The sequence below is a fragment of the Scyliorhinus torazame genome, chromosome 14, assembly GCF_047496885.1.
Source record: "Scyliorhinus torazame isolate Kashiwa2021f chromosome 14, sScyTor2.1, whole genome shotgun sequence".
Classification (NCBI taxonomy): Eukaryota; Metazoa; Chordata; class Chondrichthyes; order Carcharhiniformes; family Scyliorhinidae; genus Scyliorhinus; species Scyliorhinus torazame.
Genome location: NC_092720.1, coordinates 39,077,770 through 39,097,296, shown reverse-complemented (window position 1 = coordinate 39,097,296; position 19,527 = coordinate 39,077,770). Strand labels below are relative to the sequence as shown.

The 19,527-nt window shown below is 47.6% G+C and overlaps 1 protein-coding gene across 1 annotated transcript in view; it reads right to left on the bottom strand.

Moving 5' to 3' along the window:
* LOC140389020 (uncharacterized) overlaps nucleotides 1-19,527 on the bottom strand; it is a 278,261-nt gene that overhangs the window by 79,527 nt on the left and 179,207 nt on the right. The window contains exons 29-34 of the mRNA XM_072473187.1: nucleotides 16,160-16,321; nucleotides 12,727-12,894; nucleotides 11,261-11,404; nucleotides 7,912-8,019; nucleotides 1,284-1,465; nucleotides 1,111-1,174 (exon numbers count right to left, since the gene is read on the bottom strand). Coding sequence (XP_072329288.1) covers nucleotides 1,111-1,174; nucleotides 1,284-1,465; nucleotides 7,912-8,019; nucleotides 11,261-11,404; nucleotides 12,727-12,894; nucleotides 16,160-16,321 — 828 coding nt within the window. The remainder of the gene's footprint in view (nucleotides 1-1,110; nucleotides 1,175-1,283; nucleotides 1,466-7,911; nucleotides 8,020-11,260; nucleotides 11,405-12,726; nucleotides 12,895-16,159; nucleotides 16,322-19,527) is intronic.

The window sequence follows — 19,527 nt, the reverse complement described above, 5'->3', positions numbered from 1 at the left end:
TCCACAAACAGAACCCAGACCTTCCTGTCACTTGCCACTTCAACTCACCGTCCTGCTCTCACACCCACATGTCCATCCTTGGCCTGATGCAATGTTTCAGTGAAGCCCAATGCAACATTGAGGAACAACACCTCATCTTCCGATTAGGCACGTTACAGCATTCCGGACTTAACATTGAGTTTAGAGTGTGACCTCTCTCCTCCACCTTCACCCCATTTTTATTTCCATCAATCTGACTTCCCCTCATATTATCTCCCCTCCCCCTCACCCCACCCCACTAGGGCCATACGTTCCCTGTTCCAGGTTGTCCTTTGACAAATCGCTTACCCCTGTTCTGCCATTAACACATCCTGATCTCTAAACGTACCACTATTAGCACCCTTCTTAGCCATTATCACCACCACTTACATTCCCTTTGTCTTTTAGGCCACAAATTCTTTGTCAATTTCTACCTATCGCTGGGTCTCTACCCAGCCCCACTGTACCACAGCACCCCACCATCCTATTTTTAGTTCTCTCTAGCTTTGACAAAGAGTCATTCAGATTCAAAACGTTAGCTCTGTTCTCTCTCCACAGATGCGGTCAGACCTGCTGAGATTGTCCAGCTTTTGCTGTTTCTGTTTCAGATTCTATCATCTGTGGTAATTTTCTTTTAATTTATATCGTTCTAGCATCCCTAGCTTTGAAAAAGGGTCACCTGGACTCGAAATGTTAGCTCTTTTCTCTCCCTATAGATGCTGAGATTTTTCAGCTTTTTCTCTTTTGCCACCCCTTGTGTTGCCCAACTCAAGGCGGACCAGGAATGGAACCCAAGCCCCTATGGTGAATGATATGTGGCTTTGTAGTACTTTTATGTAAGTTATCAGGGTTTTCATGTGTGAATCTTTTAAACACATTTACAAATAATCACCCAACAACTAATCAGAAACTTGTGAATTTTCCCCAAGTCATGGTCATTCGAGCTTTAGAAGTCATTAGAACTCAAAGACCTTCCCTCAGTTCAGTGAGAGTGAATGTTGGCCGCTTGGGTACAAGGCATAATTAGTGATTTTAATAGGAACCCACAAGTTTATTAATACCCACGAGAGAGTTAATCAGTTGCACTCATACCTTTCGATCCTTTACAACCAGGTTCACCTGGTGTTCCAGGAGATCCCAATTGTCCGTTGTCACCCTAAATGGAAATAAACCGCAACTTATTATATTGAACCCTTTGCAATATAATGGTTCTTATGTTACAACAAATACCTCATGAAGCTGTTATAGTGATTTTGCCTGCTTACCTTCTCCCCCTTAATTCCAGGAAATCCAATGATTCCTTTTTGGCCTCTATGTCCAATTAAACCTTGTCTCCCTGGTCGACCCGGTGGTCCATTCATCCCAAGAAAACCTTTCACGGAGCCTGGAAAACCAAGCCTGCCAGAAAATCCAGGGATTCCTGGATTCCCGGGCAATCCCTTTTCACCTGAAACAGTCGTTATAATAGGTTTTGAAAAAATATTTTTATTCTCCTCCTTTTTCACATTTTCTCCCAAATTTACACCCAACAATAAACAATAATCAGTAACAAATATGTCAATCCCCATATCAATAACAACGATCCCATCCTCCCGCCAAACCCCAAACATTAGCCCGCATGTTAACATAAATGACAAAAAGGAATCAGGAATCACCCATAGCCACCATTAACACACACAGTTCCCCTCCCCCAACCCTCCCAACCACCCCCCCAACTAATTTTCAATGTTATCTAGTTCTTGAAAGTGCATGATGAATAATGCCCATGAATTGTAGAACCCCTCCATCCTTTCCCTCAGTTCAAACTTAACCTTCTCAAGAGTCAAGAATTCCAACAGGTGCCCCCCGCCACGCCAGGGCACAGGGTGGAGAGGTTGCTCTCCAACCTATCAGGATCCGCCTTCGGGCGATCAAAGAGGCGAAGGCTTCAACATCTGCCTCTGCACCCGTTTCCAACCCCGGCTGGTCCGACACCCCGAATATGGCCTTCCGAGGGCCCGGGTCCAGTTTCACGTGCACCACTTTAGAGATTACCCTAAAAACCTCCTTCCAGTAATCCTCCAGCTTTGGACAGGACCAAAACATATGAACGCTCACACACATCTTCTACTCCTTCAAAGAATTGGCTCATCCTCGCCCTTGTGAGGTGTGCTCTGTATACCACCTTCAGCTGTATCAGCCCCAACCTCGCACACGAGGTGGAGGCATTCACTCTCCGGAGCACCTCACACCAGAACCCCTCCTCCATATCCTCTCCCAACTCTTCCTCCCACTTTGCTTTGATCCCTTCCAGCGTGCCTTCTGCTCTTCCAAAATAGCTATGTAAACCTCCGACACTATCCCCTTCTCCAGTCCCCCTGTCGTCAGCACCTCCTCCAGCAATGTGGAGGCCGGCTCTGTCATGTTGGGTGTTCTGGTTCACAAACAAGCCAACAATGCTGGAAGTGGTGTAACGCTATTTTATTCAGGAGGACGCCATCAACGACTGCCATATCGTCTTGAATATTATAGAACTGCGGGCATTGTCCCTTGAGCCATCCGTCAGTCATGTGGCGCATCACACGTTGTAGCAGGGGGTCAGCCGCAGTCTCACGGCGAATGTGGGTTAGGCGTTCATCCGTGGCCGGCAGATTGGCGGCCGTGAAGGCCACATGGGCGTCGACTTGGCAAACGAATCCCTCTGGGTCGGACGGAGTGGTGACTGCCCTGGACAGAGCGCCGGCTATGATCAGGTCCTTACCCGGTGTGTACACGAGCTGGAAATCGTATCTCCGGAGCTTGAGCAGAATGCATTGTAGGCGAGGGGTCATGTCATTGAGGTCTTTTTGGATGATGCCGACCAGCGGGCGATGGTCGGTCTCCACAGTGAACTGGGGAAGGCCATACACGTAGTCATGGAACTTGTCGACACCGGTCAACAGGCCTAGGCACTCCTTCTCGATTTGCGCATAGCGCTGCTCTGTGGGCATCATGGCCCGTGACGCATAGGCAACAAGGCCCATGACGAGGCGTCATCTCGTTGCAGGAGCACCGCCCCTATGCCAGATTGGCTAGCGTCCGTTGATATTTTTGTCTCCGATGCAGGATCGAAAAACGCCAATACCAGGGTGGTGGTCAGCTTGACCTTGAGCTCCTCCCATTCACGCTGGTGGGCCGGAAGCCACTGGACGTCCGTCATCTTCCTAACTAGGATGCGGAGAGCCGTGGTGTGGGAAGCGAGGTTAGGGATGAACGTTCCTAGGAAGTTGACCATTCCTAAGAACCGGAGCACCACCTGCTTATCCGCCGGCTTCTGCATGGCCGTAATGGCTGCCACCTTGTCCGCATCCGGCCGCACACCCAACCGGGAGATGTGGTCTCCTAAAAACCTGAGTTCAGTCTGGCCGAAAGAACATTTGGCTCTGTTGAGGCGCAGGCCTTGGTATTCGCTTAAAAACGTGTTGGAGGCGACTGATATGCTCCTGATATGTGGACCAGATGATGATGTCGTCCACATAGACGCGCACATCCTCAATGTCCTCCATCATCTGCTCCATGATGCGGTGGAACACTTCGGATGCTGATATGATTCCAAATGGCATTCTATTGTAGCAGTAACTGCCAAATGGGGTGTTGAAAGTACACAGCTTTCTGCTGGACTTGTCCAATTGAATCTGCCAGAAGCCCTTTGATGCATCCAGCTTGGTGAATATGTTGGCTCGAGGCATCTCGCATGTGATCTCCTCACGCTTGGGGATAGGGTAATGCTCCCGCATGATGTTACGATTTAAATCCTTCGGGTCGATACAGATCCGGAGCTCGCCGGAAGGTTTCTTGACGCACACCATGGAACTGGCCCAGCCGGTTGGTTCCGTCACTCTGGAAAGCACTCCTTGGTCCTGGAGGTCCTGCAGCTGCTGCTTGAGGCTGTCCTTGAGGGGTGCTGGGACTCTGCGAGGTGCATGAACCACAGGAGTGGCGTCCTGTTTGAGCAGGATTTTGTATGTGTAGGGAAGTGTGCTCATGCCTTTGAAGACATCTAGGTGTTGAGTGATGATGGCACTTAGCTGCGCCCTGAAGTCCGCATCTTGGAAGTCAGACGTGTCCTCTGGAGAGAGGGAATGTACGCGCTGCACGAGATTGAGGAGCTTGCACGCCTGTGCGCCTAGCAGGGAGTCCTTTGTGGAGCCCACGATCTCGAAGGGTAGGGTGACTTTTCGCGAGTTGTGCGTCACCTCCAGTTGGCATGACCCGGTGGCGGGGATGACGTTACCATTATAGTCGACCAATTGGCAATTTGATGGAAGAATTGTTGGTTTGACCCCCAGGGTTTGAAATGCTGACCATGCGAGGAGATTGGAAGAAGCACCAGTGTCCAGACGGAATCTGACCTGGGATCGGTTGACCGTCAGGGTGGCACACCACGCGTCGTCCGGATCAATGCTGTGCACCAACAGCGGCTGGTGCTTTCGATTCGGGGACAGCCTGTTCTTGGTTATGACAGTGACTCAAAAAGGCTCCCCGTCCTCGGTGTCACTGGTCTGCATGAAGTCAGGATCGGACTCGGTGAAGGTGGATTGGATTGCCCCAACATTCCTGCGAGGCTGGTTAAATCGTTGCGAGTTGGCAGACTGGGCTGCTCGACAGCAGGCAGCATAGTGGCCAAGCCTGCCACAGCGCAGGCACTGTCACGATTGTGCAGGGCATTGCCGCTTTAAGTGGGCGGAGCCACAGTTGCCACACGTCGTGACGTCAGTGCGTTCGTTGCGCCACCGCGCATGCGTGGTACGGTCTTGCGTAGTGCGGGCCTGCGCAACGCATTCCTCCACGTCACCGTCCCCTCGTTTGGCGCGTACAAGCGCGGGTGGCCTCGGAAAGCGCGCGAAATGGCCGCCCTCCTCCAGAATGCGGCCCGGGAGGTGTTCGATCGTTTGGACCCGTTCCGCCTCATGGGGCCCTTGCCGCGCCGTTTCAGCTGCCTGTATGTAGGAGTACCGGCTGGTGGCATTCTCATGCAGGACACAGGTCTCGATGGCAGTCGCTAGGGTTAGTTGCTTAACTTTAAGGAGCTGCTGACGCAGGGTGTCCGACATGACCCCAAAAACAATCTGGTCGCGTATCATGGAGTCGGAGGTGGGCCCGTAGCCGCAGGATTGCGCGAGGATGCGGAGGTGTGTTAAATAGGATTGGAAAGACTTGTCCTTACCCTGCAAGCGCTGCTGGAACAGGTACCTTTCGAAGCTTTTGTTGACTTCAACACTGAAGTGTGTGTCGAATTTGAGGAGCACCGTCTTGTACTTGGTCTTGTCCTCGTCGTCCGCGAATGTCAGGGAGTTAAAGATGTGGATGGCATGATGCCCAGCCGTGGAGAGAAGAAGGGCTATCTTCCTGGTGTCGGATGCATTCTCCTGTCCGTGGCCCCGAGGAAGAGCTGGAAGCGCTGTCTAAATATCTTCCAATTTACCCCGAGATTGCCAGCGATGCGGAGCGGCGGCGGCGGGTTGATGTTCTCCATGCTGGAGGATGCCGGAATGCTGAGAAGTTGCAGGTAGGTCTCACAAGTGCGAGATTGCGGGCACTCCTTGTACCATGTCGTGTTGGGTGTTCTGGTTCACAAACAAGCCAACAATGCTGGAAATGGTGTAACGCTATTTTATTAGGTGTTCAACTATGCTAACATGCTGTAACTGTGGATATAAGCAATACCAGCTTAACTGTGGACCCTTTCCTATCACTAGTTATGGTGAGGCACTCAGCACATGGTGAATGGCTGTGATGCAGGCTGTGAGCTCTGTGCTCTGAGCTGGCTGCTGCTAGAATGAGCGGGAACTCTCCTGTCCCCTGTCTTTATAGTGCTTGTGCTATAACTGGTGATTGGCTGCAGTGTGTATGCTGGTTGGTCCCACTGCATGTCCATCAGTGTGTGTATGTGATTGCACCATAATGTACTGATGTATATTATGACAGGCCCCACCGGGAAGCTCTGTATCTCCTTTCTGGCAAAATCTCAAACCATGATCTACACATTTCCCCCTGCTCCAGCCTATACTTCGCTTCCAGCTCCTTCAATCCTGCAAACCGACCCTGAAGAAACAAATGTTTTAGTGTCTTAATCCCCTTCTCCTCCCATTTCCGAAAATTTCCATCCCACTTCCCTGGCTCAATTCTGTGGTTCCCCTGAGTCGGCATTTCCCTTGAACCTGCCCCAACCTGAAGTGTTGGCGTAACTACCTCCAAATTCTCAATGAAGCTATTATTACCGGACTCCCTGAGTATTTCCCCGGGGCCATCGGGAGCGGCGCTGTTGCTAGTGCTTTCAATCCCGATCCCCTGCACAAACTCTCCTCCATTCTGACCCACTGGGAATCAACCCCTCTGACCCAGCTCCGCACCTTCTCCACATTTGCCGCCCAGTAATACGTTATAATACTGTTAGTACGTCGTAAGGCAAAACGACCCAAGTTCTTGTTCAAAAAGGCCTCGTCATGGTATCGCAGCAGCGCTTTTGGCACTAGGTGACCATTACTCCACTAACCTAGTCTTCCAAATCTATAACACGGATCATGTAAGTCATTGGCTTTCATGAAATGCCACCCACCTTGAAATCCTGAACACAGCAGTTCCCAACACTGAACGATAAGGGGCTGGTTTCTCCGTTTCAGCGGCTAAGTGCCAGCTCGAATGGAGAATTTGCGTGAGGTTTACGATGAACAAATCGGCGTTGACCCCTCACCGATTCCGGGATCAGTGAGGGGCTAGCAGCGGCGCCGGGTGAAACTCCTGGCTCCCGCGCTGAAAATGGACGGGTCCGTGGCCGAGCATGTGCACGACTGATGACCTGCAACGGTCAGGCCATACAACATGGCAGCGGCCATGCGCGGACACAGTCCGCCATCCGCGACCCACTGCCCACCCCCACCAGTCCCCCAGCCCTTGCATAAGCTCCCCCGGCCAGCGGCACAGATCCCGGTCGAGTGTGGCGGCGCTGGACACAGCCTGCAGTCGCCAAGCCGGGTCCCCGTACGGCTGAGACCACATGTATCCCACCCCGTCGAGAAACCTGCCCATCGGGGGCGGAGTATCGCGGGAGGGCCGGCCAATGACGTGCCAATGTCGTTGCAACTGTGTGCGACGCGATGACGCTATTTCCGAGGGGCCGGAGCACGGCTGACCAACATCAAACCGGTGCCGGCCTCGATTTGGGCGTCGGAGTTGATTCTCCTCCCGGTTACTGATTACGCTATCAGCGTCGGGCCACGGGGAATCCAGCCCAAGTTTTTTTTAAAATTCATTTTGTTCCTCCTTCATTTTATAACCACGGGCAGGATTTTACAGCCCTCCTCACTGGCGGGATCTACTGGTTCCTGAAGGAGACATCCCACGACAGCGTCCCCGGCAGCGAGACAGGTGAACCATACAAAATACTGTGGGCATCGGTGGGACCGGAAGATAACGCTGGCAGCAATGGCGTGCCGCCTCCGCCATCAGAACACACACCGCAGGGAAGAGGGGGTGGGTGCTGGAAAATCCCACCCTACATTACAAATAGCTGCAACTGGGCACTAGGTTCAGGTATAAGTCAATGCCTTATCTCTAAGAGGTGCATTTAAATTTCAGCCACAGCCTCATGGCTCTGGTAGAAGTTTTTCAACTTCCCACATCAAATACTTTTAAACCGTTGCCTGTCGGGTTTTATGCTGTACTCCAGCACTTACCAGGAGGTAGCTTAACATTTCACCCAAATTAGTCTTTGACTATCACAGCCAAGAATGACTCTCATTTTGCTGGGTTCAAACCCATTCCAGAAGTGAACGAATAAACCATTCATTTCAAAAAGTGACCCATCACTAAATAAATAATCCTTTAACCAAACCCTAAGACATTTGAAAGTTAGTTAGGCTGAGTTTTCCTTACCACGTGGTCCTGTAAATCCATGTTCACCAGGAGTACCTGAGATTCCCCAGTTGCCTTTTTCATAAAAGATCGGAGTCAGCGTGTCTTCCCCTGGGTCCCCTCGTTCCCCTGAAACAAAGCAATTAAAATGTTCCAGTTTTTACAATAATTTTTCAGTAGCGTGATAACATAGCCAGTTTGAACTCCCCAAACATGATGGCAGCCCCTCAGATTCCTTCATTGAAATTACATTCTTAAAACAGATCAGAAGGACAGGAGGTTTTTAATTATCAAAAGAATCAGGAGAGGTAAAGAATGACAGCAACCCAGTTACTACCAGGCAACAAAAATAATTTGGTAGTCAGTTGTGGGCTATGGGTTATGTTGCTGGCTGTGTTAAAACGAGTGTCTCCTTCGATTTCCACACTGAAACAAAAGGGGGCAATTTTAGCCTGGTGGAAAGTAGGCCGATAATTAAAATCGCCAAGGGGACATAGTTGTTTCTGTTACATTGTCTTCCCGCTAACTTTGATATTACAAAGAATCACTGTGCTAAATATCTGCTGCGTGTGCAAGACAATGTAGAAGTGATTACAGAGGCAACGCGGGTCCAGTCTGATCTTGCACGGTAACAATTGCGGTGACCTACTCAATTTCATGATAATTATTACTCCGACATGAAGCACTTTAAACAGAACCACAGTCCAGTCAGAACTTGGAGTACACGTCTGACTAACCTATCAAATTCTACAATTTTTTCTCTGGGATAGCAGGACTGCTCTAGTTGGAAGTATTCCCAGCCACCCCCACGTGTGTTTCCTGGCAGCGGAGATAGCTCGTCAATGGCCGCTGGCGAGGTCAAGGCCGAAGTCTGCAACGTTTTGAATGGCTCGCCCACCCCGCTGCTGGGGAAAACCGACTGCGGGGGGGGTCGCCTTCGGCGGGACAGGATGATCCTGCTGGTCGGAAGGGCTGGAAAACCGTGCCTTTTTATTTTACTATTTTGCTCATTGAAAAGTGTTGTGTGCAACAGTAAAGGACTCAGCTGATCGAAGGACAGGATAGTGTCACCTATGACACCATTCATCAATCGGAGGTCTTACCCCTTACCTTGTGTGCGATGTTCTGTTGCATAGTGGTCCTTCTCACCGCTACAAGCAGTATGTGTCTTATATTTAGGTGTGTGCCCCTTCATAGAAGGCAGAGAGTAGCAATGGAAAGGTGCTTTTCTGATTGGAGGGCTGTGACTAGTGGTATTCCGCAGGGATCAGTGCTGGGACCTTTGCTGTTTGTAATATATATAAATGATTTGGAGGAAAATGTAACTGGTCTGATTAGTAAGTTTGCAGACGACACAAAGGTTGGTGGAATTGCGGATAGCGATGAGGACTGTCAGAGGATTTATGTCAGAGGTTGAGCAGGAATTAGGCCGTTTGGAGACTTGGGCGGAGAGATGGCAGATGGGGTTTAACCCTGACAAATGTGAGGTAATGCATTTTGGAAGGTCTAATACAGGTAGGGAGTATACAGTGAATGGTAGAACCCTCAAGAGTATTGACAGTCAGAGAGATCTAGGTGTACAGATCCACAGGTCACTGAAAGGGACAACACAGGTGGAGAAGGTAGTCAAGAAGGCATACTGCATGATTGGCTTCATTGGCTGGGGCATTGAGTATAAGAATTGGCAAGTCATGTTGCAGCCGTTTAGAACCTCAGTTAGGCCACACTTGGAGTATAGTGTTCAATTCTGGTCGCCACACTACCAGAATGATGTGGAGGTTTTAGAGGGGGTGCTGAAGAGATTTACCAGGATGTTGCCTGGTATGGAGGGCATTAGCTATGATGAGAGGTTGAATAAACTCGGTTTGTTCTCACTGGAACGACGGAGGTTGAGGGGTGACCTGATAGAGGTCTACAAAATTATGAGGGGCATAGACAGAGTGGATAGTCAGAGGCTTTTTCCAAGGGTAGAGAGGTCAATTACTAGGGGGCATAGGTTCAGGATGCGAGGGGCAAGGTTTAGAGGAGATGTACGAGGCAAGTATTTTTACACAGAGGGTAGTGGATGCCTGGAACTCGCTGCCGGAGGAGGTGGTGGAAACAGGGACGACAGTGACGTTTAAGGGGCATCTTGACAAATACATGAATAGGATGGGAATAGAGGGATATGGACCCTGGAAGTGTAGAAGATTTTAGTTTAGACGGGCAGCAGGCTGGGAGGGCCGAAGGGCCTGTTCCTGTGCTGTACTTTTCTTTGTTCTTTCTTTGCCCCTATGGCCTTATATCTAACTACACAAGAGTATAAAAGAGACTACCTCCCTTCGATCTGAAATAGATATTCCTGTTTTGGACACGAACCCTCGCATACCAGTTCGATATTTTTGAAGCTGGACTGAGTAAACACTTTGCAAGATGAAACTCAATATGAATTGTTGAGCTGTTTCAGGTTTCAGACAAGAAACAAACATATCAATAGTTGTGAACACGTTCACTGAATTAAAACCATACTAACTTGCGTTCTGACACTGCAATGTAATGAACTTACTACACTTCTCACATCATCTTGCTGCATCAAACAAAACAACTTCTAAGTAACCTCCTCTAATCCAACCTGATTTTTGCAAACGGTCGATCCATTAGCTCTCTCTTTGAAAAGCTCATTCTCGATATGTGGTTTATGTCTGACGCTCTCGCTCTTGGTACAATCTGAGGACCTATGCCAGACAGTCATTGTTGCACGCTTGGGACCAGGAACCAGAACAACGCGCAAGGTATTTATGAACTACCAGGACTGGCTAACAAATTGTTCATTGTTTTTGCTCTTCAAGAAAACAACTTGGTTAGTATTTAACAATCTTTCCTCTCATTCCCTTTTTAAACATGCGAGTGCAGCTTGCTTTGTGAATAATAACTACAATTATTTTCAAAACCCTCTCCTCCAAAAAATGGCCAAAATTGTGGCAATTCCTTACATGTTGTTTTCATCATATAAATTGGACCATTCTATGAACTTCGACTATGCGAAAGGTAAGTACAAAGTGAGACATGGAAAATGAACCACATCACACTCTTCCAATCAGTGAACTCAAAGGGTATGGTTGAAGAGCGTTCTGTGATGCAGATGTAAAGAAATAATTTTTTTTAAGTGAAGAAAGAGAGCGAGGGAGAGGGAAAGAGGGAGAAATAATTCATAATCCTCGTGCCGTAATCCGCCTTTAAAGACAAAATAATCTTCATTTTTTGTAATAATAAAAATGCTGCTCCCTGCAATTAAATAACTTCACTGTTAATTCAGTTAATAAATCTGAAGAAAATACTACGATACATTCATGATATTCTTAAAGTAAAAAGAAAATTCAATGCTTCGTACCATTGCTTCCTTTAATTCCTCTTTCTCCAACCGGGCCTTTTATTCCCTCATCCCCTTGTAGTCCTGGTCGTCCAGGAATTCCTGGAGGTCCTTGTGGACCTGGTGCTCCTAGAAATCCCCGAATACCTTGGCTTCCTTTCCTGCCTAATCCATGAAAATAATACGTTCAATAAGTGAATGATCTCGCATCATAGGAAGTGCACTTTTCAGTAAGCTATTACAGCGATCACCTGTAATTATAATAATTACAATCAAGAACTCATTTTTTCAGCTTTCCTCTTCCCCTCAAATGGCTGAGTGATTTTCGCCTGGTGAGTAGTTGTTGCAGGCTTGATTTAGAATCTGAACTGATTTCACCTGGAACAACGTAGGGGACTGATAACAACTGGAAAATCGATGGGTTGTATGTTTGTGATGTGAGTGACAGGTGATATGGGATTGCATGTGTGAAATGGGATTGTGTTTGTGTGTGTTAAGGGATTGCATGTTTGTTATGGGAGGGATTGCATGTTTGTTATGGGATTGTGTGTGTGTTATATGTGATGTGTGCATGAGATATGTGATTGTGTGTGTATCATGTGTCTGTGTCTGATACACATGTGCGTGTGTAGGGAGCACAGGATTGGGCTTAGCTGTGCTGGCTCTGTTGCTGAGCATAGTGCCAACATGAGTACGACTTTCATGTTAGAAATAATCACTTGATGAAGTACTACAGAAAATCTAGAGCCCCTTGAACCATGGGAGGGAGAATATTTATGGGGGGGAGCAGGGAGAAACATTTTTACGTCCTCACTGTACAACCATCAACGGACTGTCCAGGTGCAACCTTACATTATCTTGTTAGAAGTTTAATTCTGATTTTCACATGACCAAATCAATTCCTACACCCAAAACCTGCTTAGATGGAAGTCTGCCAGTTGTGCGAACAACAAAATAATGTAGATGTGCAGGTTAGGTGGATTGGCCGTGCTAAATTGTCTCCTCGTATCCAAAGATGTTTATCTTAGGTAGGGTTATGGGGATAGGACAGGGGGGTGGACTTAGGTGGGGTGCTCTTTCGGAAGGCCGTTGAAGACCCAATGGGCCGAATGGCCTCCTTTCGATTGGCAGGGTTTCCACGTTCTATAGCAAATTTGTGATTTTCTCAAGCTTTTTTACAAAATTACCAAATAATGTTCCCTCAAGATTTTTAATGGCTGCTGGACAAGATGTTAATGACCACTTCCAGGAAAATAGGAAACTCAAGGAGTAAATATAAGTATTAGGCGCTTTGTCGTAAGGGGGAGGGTTATGTGATTAATAATTTGCATTATGAATAATAGTCATCTGATATGCCCCTCAATAGTTTAGTTGGATGAATACTCAGCACCTGAAGGTTGAGAAAGAATGAAGAGCCGATTGTTAAAATGCAAGAGATAGCTAAATGATTTACTATCAGGAAATATGCGGAACTCAACATAACCTACCTGTTGGACCAAGAAATCCTGGTGTTCCACTGTTTCCCACAGGACCTGGCTGGCCTTGCATGCCAATTGAACCAGGTATTCCCGGATTTCCAGGAATTCCTTGAACTCCCTTTAACCCTGTTGGGCCTAAGGGACCTGGATTTCCTGAAAATCCTTTCAGAGATATACCTGAAACAGGAAAAACATTAAATACTCAGCAGTTTTGACATAGGTACACATTAACATAAAACACGTCCAAAGTGCTATATTGTCTTGGATTTTATGCTTTTTGGCGAGGTGTGGAGGGTGGAATGGAAACTGTATGGTCCTCTCGCTCTCGAACCCACCAACTCAGCTTGTCCAATCAAGCGTCGTCAGATGGCCAATTTGTGACTATCTGTAGGAAGGAGGCCTGGGGAGGGCTCTGATCCCAATTGGAACTGAATAATGCAAAGTCATGCAGCAGAAGTATAATGTGGCAAACAGGGGCTGCGATTCTCCGACCCCCCACCGGGTCGGAGACTCGCTGGGCATGAATCCCACCCCCGCCGTGTCCTGAATTCTCTGCCACCAGAGATTCAGAGGGGGCGGGAATCGCGCCACGCCGGTCGGCGGGAATCGCACCGGTCGGCGGGCCCACCCCCGGCGATTCTCCGGTCCGCAGTCCCGCCGCTGTCAACCCTCGTGGATTAAACCTCCTTTTGAACGGCGGGACAAGGCGGCGCGGGCGGGCTCCGGGGTCCTGGGGAGGGCGCGGGACGATCTGGCCCCGGGGGGTGCCCCCACAGTGGCCTGGCCCACGATCGGGGCCCACCGATCCGCGGGCGGGCCTGTGCCGTGATGGCACTCTTCTTCTTCCGCCTTCGCCATGGTCTTCACTATGGCGGAGGCGGAAGAGACCCCCTCCCCTACGTATGCGCGGGCATGCCGTGAGCGGTCGCTGACGCTCCCGCGCATGTGTCGCCCGGCAAAGACCTTTCGGCGCCGGCTGGCGTGGCACCAAAGGCCTTTCGCGCCAGCCGGCTGAGCAGAAACCACTCCGGCGTGGGCCTAGCCTCTCAAGGTGAGGGCTTGGCCCCTAAAGGTGCGGAGAATTCCGTACCTTTGGGGCGGCCCGACGCCGGAGTGATCCGCGCCGTTTTTGGCGCCAGGTAGCGGACATCGCGCCAGTTTGCAGAGAATCCCGCCCAGGGAGTCAGTCACGTTCACGGTTACAAGTTTAAAGGCCCCCCCCACCGCTCTCCGAATGTTTATTTTATTTTTAAACATGCAGATACTGTCACCTTCACCAACACTCTGCTGCTACCATCTGCCATGGCTCTGGCTGCAGGTCCTTTCTCCTACCCTTGTGCCACCTCATCATAGCTGCCATATTACACTCCCCACATTTTTCACAGCTTTTATTCATTCGTGGGCTGTGGGCATCGATGGCTGGACCAGCATTTATTACTCAACCCGAGGGCAGTCAGGAGCCAAGCAAAGGTGGCCAAAGAATGCAGAGGACAGCGGGAAGTTTCTGTTGACTGGGTCATCAAAATGCTCAATTGTTAATTAATCACTTGAAAATGGCTGACAGGCTGCAGATCTCCATGCTTGCTCACCTCCCATTGTTTTGGGGAGTGGCGTAATGATGTTGTATTGCCGACGCAACATCATCACGCCCTATTCTATATTTGCACAGGGGTGAGGGGGGTCCAGGTCACCTGATTTGCAGATGTAAAGTGCAGCCCTATGAGGCATAAATGCATCAAATACTCTCTTACCTAATATTCCCAATAATCATCTCAGGTACACTATTCTCGAAAAGACAATTCAAAGGTATATATCCAACAATAAACCACAAGGTTGTAGGTTAATCAGATTGTGTTTAGCAGCAAGCAAGAAAACAATAGAATGACAGTCATAATAGCAGGATTAGGGCAGCACGGTAGCCCAGTGGTTAGCACTGCTGCCTCATGGCGCCGAGGACCCTGGTTCGATCCTGGCCCCAGGTAACTGCCTATGTGGCGTTTGCACAGTTACCCCGTGTCTGCGTGGGTCTCAACCCCACAACCCAAAAGATGTGCAGGTTAGGTGAATTGGCCATGCTAAATTGCCCCTTAATTGTAAAAAATGAATTGGGTACATTAATTAAAAAAAATAATAGCAGGATTAAAGTATATTTTTAATATCTATTCCAATGTGTTGCCTGGGGCAACTTTTAAAACAATGGTGTTCTTTGAAGAAAGTCTAATGAGAAAAGCATTGCAGGAAGGAAGCCAGTTACTGAAAGTGTGCATTAAATAAGACATTCAATGAGATAGTGTGTTCAAGATGTAAGATGTGGATCTGAGCTTTGTAAGACAGAAGCTAGGAGGCAACATTTTAGATGCTAAGGAAATGGTTGACATGTGAACTCAACAAAGGCTCTGAACAAATTCTGTATCTAATCAAGTCGCTTGGAACACTGAAGTTTATTGAAACAAACATCTAAGGAAGAAGCTGAAATCATTAATGGGGGATCCTCCGTAAAGTGACATAGGCATTTGATATTTGAGAGGAGGTGAGGGCAGTGAGCACGGGAAGTTTGGTTCTGGGTGGGAAAGTCAGAAATCTCCAAAACTATCAGCTGGCCCAGATTGACAGAGCTGCCGGCTGGGAACTTTTGGGAAAGTAGCCGACAAACAGGAGAGATCATGCAGGAGAAGGGAAGGAAATTGAACCCAAAATCAGGAGGGAGCTTGGGGCGAATTTGTGGCACAGTGGTTAGCACTGCTGCTTCACAGCGCCAGGGTCCCGGGTTCAATTCTGGCTTTGTGTGACTGTCTGAGTGGAGTTTGCACTTTCCCTCCATATCTGCGTGGGTTTCCTCCGGATTCCTCCCACAGTCAAAAGATGTGCAGGTTAAGTGGATGCAGCGAGGGGCTCTTTCGGAGGGTTGGTGCAAACTGGTTGGACCAAATGGTTCGATGGAGGGTGGACTACGATAGTTCATCGGGCAGAAATGGTGGGTGCAGCGGGAACAGAATTGGGGTCGATGGAGACAAGGAAGGGGAAGAGATTGTTAGCAGAAGGCGTTAGCAGGCGTTGAGGAAGAAGGCCTTGAATTATTGGCTTGCAGGCCACTATAGGCTAATCATGGTGACAGCTGGGTATACTGTGAGTCTGGATCATGTTACAGGATTTTAAGCTTCTAATCCCCCTGACCCCCTCTCACCTGTTGTGGGGTGAGGTTACAACTTTGACCATCATCTTCTGCTGTGAAATGGTTTCTGCATGTCTGACTGCCCCAGATATGCCAAAATGTTCCAAATATCCAGGGAACATTGATGAACCATTTGTCAATGTTCTCTGTTGATTATTCTTTTTGTCTACTATGTACGTACTGTGTACGTTCCCTCGGCCGCAGAAAAATACTTTTCACTGTACTTCGGTACATGTGACAATAAATCAAAGTAAATCAAATATCCATCACCTTGGGAGCCACGTAAACCCGGACGTCCTGGAGGTCCAACTGGACCTGGTTCTCCTTTCTCCGCAGGGAAACCTGGTGGACCAGGATTTCCTGGTTGACCAGTCAGGCCTCGATCACCTTGGAATCCTTTACGTCCTGGGAATCCCGGAATTCCATTGCGCCCTAAGAATAATGGAAACAACTAATAATTATTACTTAGAATAGGAAGAAGTCATGCTGTAATTACAGAACTACTGCCCAGAAAATGCACTGCGGGAACATTTAATATGTTCACCTTAAATTCTTCATTCTGCTATTTTGGAACAGATGTTAAATTGTTTTAGGGTGAATGAATTCCACAGGATACACAATTTACAAACATTTGCCATTAGTTTCCTGTAGGCACATAGTGATAAATTTAGCCTGATCCACAAAGAAATCCCTGAGTGCGATATGTCACTGTTTAATTTCCTGTGTGCTCCATTTTAACAAAATCATTAACAGAACATAAATGTATCAGTGACTTTGTTAAGATTGTGCTTACAGACATCTAACCCAAATGGCAGTGCCAAGGTGCCTGGGTGCGAGGTTGCCCATGCCAGGAACTGAGTCCAGGGGTGCCTTGTCCTTAAGACATGATGTGAAGATGGGCTTGAGGGCTCCCTAAGAGGTACATTGGGTGCAGTGGGGGTTGGGTTCAGAGGCCTCTGGGGGCAGTGAGAGGGGTCGAAAGATCGGGCGGCATTTAAAAATACCACCCCGATCCGCGAGTCATTTTCCTGCGCTGGCAATCTGAGCTCATCAGTGCAGGAAATGAAGTAAGTGTGGCCTCAGCCGGGCGTTCCTTACCAAGACCAAAAGAATGGCGAAGTCCAGTTAAATAGGGCAATGTTTCCCGGAGCTGAAGATACCGGGAAACATCGCTAAATGCGGCCAAAACGGGATTCTGTTTTTCTCCTGTTGAATCGTGCCAATAGAATCCCCACAGTGCAGAAGGAGGCCATTCGGCCCATCGAGTCTGCACCGACCCTCTGAAAGGGCATTCCACCCAAGCCCACTTCCCAGCCCTATCCTAATAACCCCTTAACCGCCATCGGAAGCCCTCTTCTGAGTAGGGCACCCTCCCCCAATGGACCGGAGAGCTCCTGTTATGTTTCCAGCTGATATTACTACTGGACAGACAGGTCCTGGATTGGAACCCTGGCTCCATGTTTCAAGACATGGATGAACAAAGTCACAAGGCTGCCAATTAACATCTATCAAAATAATATGCAAAAAAAACATATGTCCATTAAAAATAAGATACAGTTTTTGGTGGGTAATTTAATATTTCCGTGTCTAGAAGGAATCTGTAGTTCATGTGTGGGGGTTTGCTTCAATTCCAACTGGGATTCTATTGTGTTTAGAGTGGGCCAATAGGAGGCTACTTCCCAGGCAGAGGGAAAGCTTTCTTTTATTCTTAGTTTTAACTGAAATTGCAGGTAGACAGCAAGAGAGGAAATCTCCAAGCTCTGCTCGAGGCAAGAGAAGTTGTACAACGTGCACTGTGCAAGAAAAAAAGCTCCAGGGAATCTAAAGGATGGTTGGTTCTAGAAACCTGAAAATAGAACAGGATACTGTCCATGGGTTCCACAGACAAAGTTGAGAAGGAATCAGCTGGTGAAACGTTAGGTCTCTAAAGGAATCCTAAAGGCTCATAAAGTTTGAAATGTTTTACTTCAATCTGCTGCACAAATTTTAAAGTAATTGGGTAGACAGTATTGGCTGGATATCAGAGGTTGTAACAGTGGAAGACAGTCAAGACAAAGGAATCATGAAGGATTGGTGTACAATACTGGTCTGGATTCACTGGAAAAAGTAGAGCGGAAGCTCTGTCTTTTGATTTCGGAATCCAAACCGCTAATAGAAAGCATAATTATGAGAGAAGATTTTAAAGCGTGTTTTGGTGATTAGATTTTGGAAACTCTTACATGACAATTATCTGGGGAGATTCTGAGGAGGCATCCATGGACTGTCACTTGGGGTTTCAAAGTGGAGTATGAGTATTTGACCACAAGCATCTTGTGTGTGTCAAAGGGAACTTTTGTGTTAATGAGATCATTGTAGCTTTAAGTGTACTTTGTCATCTGTGTTAATCTTAAAACCTGTGCGTATTCGTTGCGCTAAGGAAGGGGTATTATAATCCAGTTGTTTCATGTTTAGTAAATTTTTTTGTTGTTGTTAAAACTAATTAGCAGTCTTGTGGCTCTGTTCCTCCATGTTTGATTTAAAAAGTAGAAGTTACAGTCTTTTGAGCCAGTAATACATTTTGGGATCTTCCTGTCCAATTATATCAACTGGGATCATAACGAATAAAACATTAATTAAGCATGAAAATATTGACTTTAACTCAATACTCCTTCGTTCCACCTATATCTTCACAGATGTATACAGATTTTAGGGATAACACAAGTTACAAAATATATCTTTTGCTATGCTGTTCTCGGTAAGTACACAGTCAAAGTAAACCAATAGGTCAACTGTGGTCAGACACACCCACAGTCTGAAGTGACAGATGCTATCCAATAGATCTTCTGTGGATTTCTCTTCAAATCCCCCCAGATGCTTAAGCCAACTGAACTCACTGGAGCTCTGGGTTCCACATGAGTGTTCCCAAACTCTACCCTCGAAAAAAAAAAATGCCTTGGAATCTTCTCCCAAACAACACTTCCCACTTCCATGCCTTCACCAAGGATCCGCTCCCAGGATTTCAATCTCTCCTTTCAGTATTCTTCTATTCAGTATACAGGATTGCCACAGGCATTCATGCTTCCACACAATCTCTCAGATTCCCAGCCAAACCAAGAGAACACCACTGTTAATAATAATAATCTTTATTATTGTTACAAGTGAGTTTACATTAACACCGCAATGAAGCTACTGTGAAAAGCCCCTAATCGCCACATTCTGGCACCTGTTCGGGTACACAGAGGGAGAATTCAGACTGTCCAAATTACCTAACAGCACGTCTTTTGGGACTTGTAGGAAGAAACCTGAGCACCCGGAGGAAACCCACGCAAACACGGAGAGAATGTGCAGACTCCGCACAGACAGTGACCCAAGCCGGGAATCGAGCCTGGGACCCTGCCGCCGTGATGCAAAAGTGCTAACCATTGTGCCACCGTTCTACCCTATGAAACATGTTTGAGCTGGCTCAACCTACAAATTGCGTCATTTACATTTACAGTTTTAAAAGTGTTAACCTGTTAGATCAGAGACATGTCATAAGTAAACATGTTCTGCAGAAAATTCTGCTCCAATTGCAGCATAAATGTAGAATATTGTTCACAGGTGTTATTCAAATAGCCAATAATCTCATTGCAAATTCAGTATTATTGGTTCTATATCCA